This window comes from Hippocampus zosterae, chromosome 4 (genome assembly GCF_025434085.1).
Source record: "Hippocampus zosterae strain Florida chromosome 4, ASM2543408v3, whole genome shotgun sequence".
In the NCBI taxonomy this organism is placed as follows: domain Eukaryota; kingdom Metazoa; phylum Chordata; class Actinopteri; order Syngnathiformes; family Syngnathidae; genus Hippocampus; species Hippocampus zosterae.
In genome coordinates this window covers 1,916,948-1,926,944 of record NC_067454.1, presented here as the reverse complement: position 1 = coordinate 1,926,944, position 9,997 = coordinate 1,916,948, and the positions used below count along the sequence as shown (strand labels likewise).

The 9,997-nt window shown below is 44.5% G+C and overlaps 1 protein-coding gene across 4 annotated transcripts in view; it reads right to left on the bottom strand.

Moving 5' to 3' along the window:
* Nucleotides 1-1,046: 1,046 nt before the first annotated feature.
* LOC127599008 (protocadherin-9) overlaps nucleotides 1,047-9,997 on the bottom strand; it is a 174,901-nt gene continuing 165,950 nt past the window's right edge. For all 4 annotated transcript variants that reach the window (XM_052062618.1, XM_052062617.1, XM_052062620.1 and 1 more), the window contains one exon: nucleotides 1,047-2,147. In XM_052062618.1, coding sequence (XP_051918578.1) covers nucleotides 1,792-2,147 — 356 coding nt within the window. In that variant the 3' untranslated portion in view covers nucleotides 1,047-1,791. The remainder of the gene's footprint in view (nucleotides 2,148-9,997) is intronic.

Below are 9,997 nucleotides of genomic sequence, written 5' to 3'. Positions count from 1 at the left end.
TCAAATTATTACTGTATATGTTTTATGGTCAATAAACAAACAAACAGTCATCGCATGATGTTTTTAATGTCTTATTTAGGATATTATTCCTCCACTAGATTTACTGTGGTTTCATGTCAGGCAAACGAACAACAATGTGCAAGTCTCAAAAGTGGCGGTAAGTAGAAATATCCACAAATGATGCATCCACATATTTAAAACATTTATTGCAGAAGCTGTATACCTGTATAGAAGTAACAAGGATTAACTGTTTCAATACCGCCGATGTCAAACACCCTCACAAGTGGCACATACCGCAATAAGCAAATCACTCCATCCTACTTCAACTTTTTTTTTTTTATCTTGTGACAGAAACATGAAAGTGCTTCACAAACCAAATATTGTATGCACAGATAAAATCTACCCCCCTCCCACCCCCCCAAAAAAAACTACACAAAATGAAGTCAATTTCAAGAGCTATATCGTTAAGCATGCTGTTCCATTGTGTATTTAGCCATCCATGCTGTGGAAGAAAACAAACCTTTTCAGACAGTGGAAGAATGTATGAGTGTTCTCTGCACATGCCTTTACATATATAGTTGTAAAAAAAAAAAAAAAAAAATCTCGAATATGATTTAATACCTGTGTAGTTATGACTTCGAATTTGGCAAACAGCCAGTGCATAAGGCAGTTATTGTGGCCAACATTTTGTTAATTGTTGAATAAGAACAGTTCTTAAAGTAAAGTCATGAAGGCACAGCGATTGAAATATTATCTCCATCTGTGATTTTTTTTTTTTTTTTTTGACACGTGGAAAATAATAGTCCACGTGGAAAGAATATACGTATATACATATGTCACCAAATTCCAAATACTACTGCAGGATTGTACTGGGTTAAGTCACCAAGTCTATACAGCGATAAGATCAACATCGGATAAAACATTTAGTCATTTACAAATATATTGCTATCCAATTGTACCGAACACTTTCAAAATCAGTTTATAGAGTTTTCATAGCATTGTTGTGTTTTTAATGCACGTATTTGAGTACTGACATCTTTAATACGTTGTTTTTTTTTTTTATTATTATCTGTGGTTTTATGTTTTCAGGAATATTATGCAGCATATGAGAAACAATGGGCATACCATGGTAATAATTTTGTTTCAAAAGCAAATGTGGGAGTTCAAAAGGGAGGTGGGAGAGGGTGAGAGGGACGCAAACACGTTACAGATCCAGCTAAAAATCTCACTCCTGACGACTACAGCAGTGACGACAGCCGTGACATCTCCAAATTATAGGTCCAGTACATGAAAGTGGTTAATAAGTCTTATTTACAAACACACAGTGACGTGAATGAATGAAGCAATGAATAATTGTCCACATACGGTGTTTTAGAGCATTGCCTTCTGAAATGTTCATTCCAGTTTGATTGTGGTGAATAAAATAGTTGAGAACAGCTCAATAGAAACCACGTTACATATTTGTAGATATATATCCGTCTGCCACGATATAGTTGCTTTTTTTTTTCGTAATGTCTTTTCATTTTGCTCCATTAGATGTTCTTCCTCTGCAAATCGATGATGGAAAACATTTCAATCCACGAAGGTTCAATAAAAATAAAAGACGCAGCTTCAGAAGTGTTGAGGTGAAGGGAACACCGCATAAGCACTTGAAGTTTTATGCCGTTCGAGTATATTGTACACGCGGCTGCCACAATGCGGAAGCATGAGCAGAAGTGGTAAAAGAAGAAATCGTCAAAAACAAGAATAGTTCTGGTACGTTTGTTTGTCCGTTTGCGACAAAAGTACATTTTAAAGCTGCTGGTCCTTCGAGCTGTCCGGGCAGGACTTCAAACTTACCAAAGGAATATCAGCCATGCCGCTGCTTGTGAAGTGTCCCTCTTCACTTCCAAATTGCTTCCTGTCACAAAAATGCTCAGACTGCCCATTCTCCTTTTTCCAGGTTCTAGTCAAGGTATGTCCATTGAGAAGTTTGTCCTTGGGACCCCACTCCCTCTGCGACCCAAAACTGGACACGGGGGACTTGTGCTGCTGGTAGGGTGCCAAAGTTGGGGGCATCCAGCAGTTGTCCGAGTGCCCCAGAACGAGGCATTCCTGTGTGCACATTTCTGAGGCTTCCATAAGGCCGCGCGGTCCCAGCGGGCCGTCTGAGAGGATGGAAAAGGAAAGAAAAACAGGTCAGTACAGCATGCTGAATTGAAATGACAAATTTGTCACACGGTCAGTGCAAATTGGTTCAAATTGGCTGAACTCATACCTCACTAACTGATATCTGTCCATAATACATCTACTTTCCGAGATGTTGTCACTGGAGTCCCACAGGGGTCAATCCTAAATCCAATTCAGTTTTGTCTGTCAATAAATGATCTACCATTTGTGTGCCACGGCTACCAGGGCATTATGTATGCTGACACTGTGATTTAAAAGAAAGGAGCAGACCACTCAGAGGTTTCGACACACATGACCAAGGTCATGATAAACGTTTCAAATTGGCTGAGTAAACCATTGTTCCTTATAGCCGGGGGACTACCAATGGAAATGAGCCTTCTGGCAATTATTGGCCGCATTTACATTTCCTTTTGGAAGTGTTCATTCAGATACACTGTCATTTCAAACATAAATCAGCCGTCGAGCACAAAGCGGAAGATGCTATTTTCGCCTGTAAAATGAATTATCTTCTTTCACTACAGTGATAAATTGCATTGATCTTTTAATGATAAATGGTTTAATTGTATCTTCGACTGTAGAGAAATGTTCTGCAGTATATGGACAAATATATTCTTATATATAATATATAATATATATATAATAATATATTTCTTCCTTTCATAACTTTGCTGCTGTGAATCTGGAATTTCGCCATTGCGAGACTAATAAAGGTTTTCTTAATCTTAATCTTTGTATTGAGTCATAATAGCACCTATTTTTCTGACAGCCTCCCTTCTCACTCTGTCCACCTTCACCATTTTTGTAACTCATCTTGCGGCCCATGTCAAACTTCTTGACAAAAAAATAAAAATAAACAAAAATATTTTTATTTTTTGTCATGTTGCGGGCCGCTAAAAAATGGAAGGCTCGTCGCAAATGGCCCCCAGGCCGTAGTTTGGACACCTTGTCTTAAACGTACAGTTTCAAGGAGTGCTCACCGACCCGGCCGGGGGCACCGGTAAACCCCAACGACCATATGACTAACCCGGACACCCGTTTTAAAAATAGCTCACCGGTGATGCGATCAGATTAAAATATGAATATTTGCAGAGAAAAAGTGCAGCACGTTGATATGATTCATCTTTATCTTCGAATGTAATCGGTGTCTTGACATGTCTTTCATTCGACAGGTAAGTCAAGGTCATTTCAGCAAACGCGCCCTTTCACAAGCGTGTACGAATCTGGCAGCCTTCGCTTCATGACATGCCGTGCATCCAGAGTCTCCAAAAAACCGCTTCTGCTAAAGAACGACACCACCACTTTCAAAAACGTGCCAATTCGCTGGGTACTCGATGTTGAGATTCCGACGAGTCATGATTTTATTCCTTTGTGACCTCGGTGTTTTAAGTCCGTCCGATCGATGCGCACCGACGCAGGGAACAAAACAACCCCCCTCCCCCCTCCCCCTTTTGCTTGCTTTTTAGAAACGACCTTACTTAAGAATCAGTGACCTCCGAGGCTTATCACGGGCCGGCGTCTTTGATTGTCTCGGGGCCGAAGAATAGCGCCTTAACTTGCGTGGTTTGCCTCGATACAATTTGACCTTCTGTAATCACAATGAGCATGTTATCGGGCACGACGGCGTTAGAGCGAGTGAAGCGGAAAGACTGATGGGTATTCCGCGCTCAGTTTCATCTTGCCAACAAGCACAAATACACATTAAAAAAATAATAAAAATAAAGGGGGCGGCCTGGTAGTCCTGTGGTTAGCACGTCGGCTTCACAGTGCAGAGGTGCCGGGTTCGATTCCAGCTCCGGCCTCCCTGTGTGGAGTTTGCATGTTCTCCCCGGGCCTGCGTGGGTTTTCTCCGGGTGCTCCGGTTTCCTCCCACATTCCAAAAATGTGCATGGCAGGCTGATTGAACACTCTAAATTGTCCCTAGGTGTGAGTGTGAGTGCGAATGGTTGTTCGTTTCTGTGTGCCCTGCGATTGGCTGGCAACCGATTCAGGGTGTCCCCCCCGCCTACTGCCCGAAGACAGCTGGGATAGGTTCCAGCACCCCCCGTGACCCTAGTGAGGATCAAGCGGTTAGGAAGATGAATGAATGAATGAATGAATAAAAATAAAGGCAAATAGCCAGTAACTTCGGTTTGGTACGCGGCCCTTGAGTGCTTTCAATAAAACGGAGCCACGAGTGTTTCCGAAGTGTGTCAGAAGGCGCCGAGTTTTGCTTACAGCACTGCGCAAAAACTGCAGCTGTCCACCCAGATGGATTTCATGAAGACAAAGAAAGCCATTAGATTTCATCCCGACACAAAAGTTGTGAGGACGCACTGCGGGTCTATCTGATGAATTCCGTACGCACGGTTGAATAAATGTTAGCCCAGAGCAATACTGTTGTTTAAAGATGGGCACTCCTACTGAAGAGCGCTTCACATATTCTCTCAAGGCCCTCCCACTCAGCACCACCGAGGTTATAGAAGAGGAGAGAAGGTTGTTTAAAAGAGTCTTCTTCTTCTTGGTTTTCTTTTTTTTTTTTTTGTCTGTTGGCTACCGCTAATGAGATAGTGTTTGGCTAATTAATTGGATGCACTCCATCAGTACTGATGTGCCAGGCGCACACCAACAACCTACAGCCTTCAACAATGGCGCGAAGAACGGGTGGGAAGGGAGTAAACGCGGTAGAGTGCGGGGGATCCAGTGTCCATAGGGCTTGTTTATTTTTCCATGCTGTTAAGCATGCCCAGATGTTGCTATTTGGGAAGGAACGCAACTCTGTTTTGGTGGCAGATTGCCGTCTCCAGCTGCTGTTCAAATACCCACAAGGTAAGAAGATTGCCATCTTGAAATCTGCCCAAGGTTTTATTTGCGACCGTTTCAGGAGCTACGGCAACAACAATGCAGGATGCACCACCGATACAATGAATGCAAAAAGCATCTCAGGATGCGTGCCCTGTGATTGGCTGGCGAGCAGTTCAGGGTGTGCACCCCAAAGATGGCTGCGATAGGTTCCTTATATATTATATATATATATATATATATATATATATATATATATATATATATATATATATATAGTGGCCCGGTAGCCAAGTGGTTAGCACGTTGGCTTCACAGTGCAGAGGTACCGGGTACGATTCCAGCTCCGACCTCCCTGTGTGGAGTTTGCATGTTCTCCCCGGGCCTGCGTGGGTTTTCTCCGGGTGCTCCGGTTTCCTCCCACATTCCAAAAACATGCATGGTAGGCTTATTGGACGCTCTAAATTGTCCCTAGGTGTGATTGTGAGCGTGGATGGTTGTTCGTCTCTGTGTGCCCTGCAATTGGCTGGCAACTGATCCAGGGTGTCCCCCGCCGACTGCCCGAATGAATGAGTGAATATATATATATATATATATATATATATATATATATATATATCTCCATCCATCCATCCATTTTCTGAACCGCTTAATCCTCACTAGGGCCGCGGGGGGTGCTGGAGCCTATCCCAGCCGTCTCCGGGCAGTAGGCGGGGGACACCCTGAATCGGTTGCCAGCCAATCGCAGGGCACAAATAGACGAACAACCATCCACGTTCACACTCACACCTAGGGACAATTTAGAGTGTTCAATCAGCCTGCCATGCATATTTTTGGAATGTGGGAGGAAACCGGAGCACCCGGAGAAAACCCACGCAGGCCCGGGGGAGAACATGCAAACTCCACACAGGGAGGCCGTAGCTGGAATCGAACCCGGTACCTCTGCACTGTGAAGCCAACGTGCTAACCACTGGACTACTGGGCCGCCCATATATATATATATATATATATATACATATACACACACTTCACACTGAGCTCCAAAATATCTCACAAGTCATGCGACTTCATGGGGCTCTGCAGCAAATTTCCAAAATGAGACCTGTGATCTACAGAAAAAGGCTATCGCAGGCTGCTTAAATATGATAGCGAACATAACATAGCAAACACACTGACTGCATCCTCTGGAGAATACTCGTCCGGTTGATGGATCCTTTCTAGTGTTTCCTTTGAGGCCAGGGAGCGGCTTCTTGTGAGAAGAGATGAAGAGCGAGCGGAACTAACATGAGGTGGGGAGGGGGGGTGGGGGTGGAGAATGGAAGTGAGGGGTGATCAGAGGGCTATATAAGAGTAGCGAGAAAGTTAGAAGGGGAGCTGCAGAAAAAGGCAAAGTGAAAAAAATGCACCAAAAAAAAACAAAGTCTTCTTCTAACCGAATGACATTTACACGTTTGTCAATTTTGTACAAATAAAATCATCTTTTTATAGCAATATTTATGCACACAATTCCACTTCCCAGTACTTTATGCTGAAAGTGAAACGCATTGTGCATGACAGAAATAAAACCCAGCGGCATACGCACTCTCCCATTCATGAACGCGTTTGGTGATTCTATATTAAAGAGCCGTGACATTTGCCGTTGTTGACTTTTGTCGCATGGTCAATTTGGGAAAGAAAGTTTCTTGGCTCTCATTCTAACGACTGGCTTTGGAATGTGCCGAGTGTGATGTCAAGTTTGCGCAAGCACAATACGGACGGCGTTCCAGTGGATAAAACCTCTGCCGCTCATTACACACCGTGAAGAAAATCACTGAATTTGCAGTCGAGGCTGAGTGCACTGCAAGCTGGTTCCCAAAGCGTCATTTATCTGAGTAGGGGGGATTCTTTTTTAGCTCGTAGCAACTGATATGACATGACACGTAGGTGAGGACGGCTTCTCTCGTCAGCAAAATTCAGTTCGGTCTTGACTCTGCACGATATACTCATTTGACTAATTCCCAATGGGATGTTGACCTTTTAAATCCCGATATCCAAACGATGGCCCGGGGGCCATTTGTGGCCGGGCATCAATTTTTCAGGGGCCGCAACATATACTAAAAATTCCATTTGACGCCGGTCCACAAGCCTCGTTAAAAAAAAAAAAAGTGAGAAAGGAGGGAGGCAGAGTGAGAATGGAGGATGTCGAAAATAAACAAGAAAATAGATTCAACCTCTGAGCAGCTTTTCCACATTTGCAAAGATACAAATGGACTTCTGTATTCATTCATTCATTCATCTTCCTAACCGCTTGATCCTCACTAGGGTCGCGGGGGGTGCTGGAGCCTATCCCAGCTGTCTCCGGGCAGTAGGCGGGGGACACCCTGAATCGGTTGCCAGCCAATCGCAGGGCACACAGAAACGAACAACCATTCGCACTCACACCTAGGGACATTTTAGAGTGTTCAATCAGCCTGCCATGCATATTTTTGGAATGTGGGAGGAAACTGGAGCACCCGAAGAAAACCCACGCAGGCCCGGGCATAACATGCAAACTCCACACATGGAGGCTGGAGCTGGAATCGAACCCGGTACCTCTGCACTGTGAAGCCGACGTGCTAACCACTGGACTACCGGGCCGCCTGGACTTCTGTATTTACAACTAAAATGATAACATAATTCAAAACATGACAGATAAAGAATTAAATTTTAGGAGCATAGATCGTCCACCCTCCCCCGACCCTACCCCCACCCACACATTCTGCTGCCTCAAGGTCCGATTCATGAACGAGTCCCATTCATCGTTCTCAGCTTACCGTTTTAAACACGGTCCTCTTACAACAGTTTGCGCTTGTTTTGGTTCTGAATGTGGAGATGGGATTTTGGCTACCGTTCGGCGCAGAGGTAGATCGAGTCTCGTGAGAACCAGGGCCGTTGGCCACCCTAAAACTTGGAAAAACCCCAAATAACTTGCTAATATTGAACCTGAAAAGAATGACATATATCGTTGCTCGTTGGACTGAATTTAGTGTGTTTCATGACTTCAAGTTGAAGAATTTCAAAGTGGCCCTTGCATCCTTGCATTTTTGTGAATGCGGCCCTCAAATGAAAAAAGTTTGGACTCCCCTGTTTTGCATGATCCCAGCCTGTGAGAAAGCAGGAACAGGGCACATGACCAATTTTCTTTCTCTCTTTGTCTTATCTCAGATAGTGGTTTGTTGCCTGAGCAATTATTCAGGTCTGGCACACAGTTTGCCACAATCTTTTCTGGAGGGATCAGTGAAAGAGGGCCGTTGTTTGTTCACTCAATCTTGCCCGTGCTATATTCCCAACAACTCAAATCCTAGTGGGAAATAATTACCCACATCACCCAACAAAATGTTTCACACAAGACACCACGGACTGCTTCCGGGACTTCCGAAGACCCCAAAAGTCGTAATTCTTTTTCTTGAAGGTGTTGACACATTCTTGCAAATCTTCTGCATGATTTGAAAAAATTTCCTCGAGAGATCCGGGGGAGCTTGTTCAGTCCCTGTGGTGAAGCCGTCAAAAGCAAACGTAGTCTCTGGGTTGTTGCACTGCCTTCACTTTAGCCAATGAGCATGTCTTTTCATTTCAGATCTAAGAAATTAAAAAGGATAACTTATTATCCGCCCGTCACGGCAGTGGATAGAACACGGATGAAGAATCCGGTGTCGAACTGACCGGATTTTAGGTCAGGGGCCTCATCTCCGCATATTGCAACACATGCAAATTCAAATGCCACAGCCAGAAAAAAAAGAAAAAACGAAAATGAAATGGTCTCTTACTGGACTCAGACAGCAGTTTTAGTCTTGACATTTTTAGACGAGTCCGTTTTAATACAAAGAGGCGCTATGAAGCTGTAACGGTGGTGTCCATTGCATTACTCAGATTTAATTCGACTTTTCATACAAGAGCTCAGCAAAACGCAGCCATGCAAATGAGAGGAGGGTTGTAAAAGTGTTCATGGCCAAGGTTTCTGCACAAATAAGCACAATGCCAAGCTTTTGATGGAGTCGTGCAAAGCTTTCTGCCTCTGCAATCCGAAATGGAAGAAAGTGTTCTGCAGAGTGGCAGATCGCTTCCTCTCTGTCTGGAAACGTGATGGTAGCATCTGTTTGCTAAATGCCAAGAGATTTGGGTTTCTTTCTTTTCTGTCTTGTTTAGCATCTTATCTGGGGGGGGGGGGGGGGGCAACATGTTGCAAAAGGTACAGCGTTAATGTGAGGAATGGAGTAAACCAATCCACGGAGAGGATTGGTCATGAGGAGGAGTCGCTCATGGCCGGTGTTTGCGCTGTATTGTGAAAGGTTGTCAGAAATAGGAGTCATGGAGGAGCAAAGCAGTCCAAGTTTAGGATCGCAGAGTGCAGCCGCCACAGACTTTCTATGCTCATCATCACCTTCGACCTGGAGGAATTTGGTCATAGACCAGGGCCTTGTCTATCCCATGAGAGCTCTGTAATTACAATACGAAGGCGGGTCTCCTCTCTGTTAATAATTGTCATTTCGGAGCATCGGTCCCCGCAATTCTCCATTTGTTCGTAATTACCCGAGGGAAAGGACAGAACTGTACCGCCTATTAAAAGTCTACTCAATTCAACTGAAATAAGGTTCATCTTCCGTACCGCTTGATCCTCACTAGGGTCGCAGGGGGTGCTGGAGCCCATCCCAGCCGTCTCCGGGCAGTAGGCGGGGGGCACCCTGAATCGGTTGCCAGCCAATCGCAGGGCACACATAGACGAACAACGATCCACGCTCGCACTCACACCTAGGGACAATTTAGAGTGTTCAATCAGCCTGCCATGCATATTTTTTGGAATGTGGGAGGAAACCGGAGCACCCGGAGAAAACCCACGCAGGCCCGGGGAGAACATGCAAACTCCACACAGGGAGGCCGGAGCTGGAATCGAACCCGGTACCTCTGCACTGTGAAGCCCACGTGCTAACCACTGGACTAGCGGGCCGCCCCTGAAATAAGGTATGTCTGGAAAATGAAGGGCCGTGATTTTTAATTTTTTTTTTTTTGGTGAGTGATCATCCATTTATTTGGT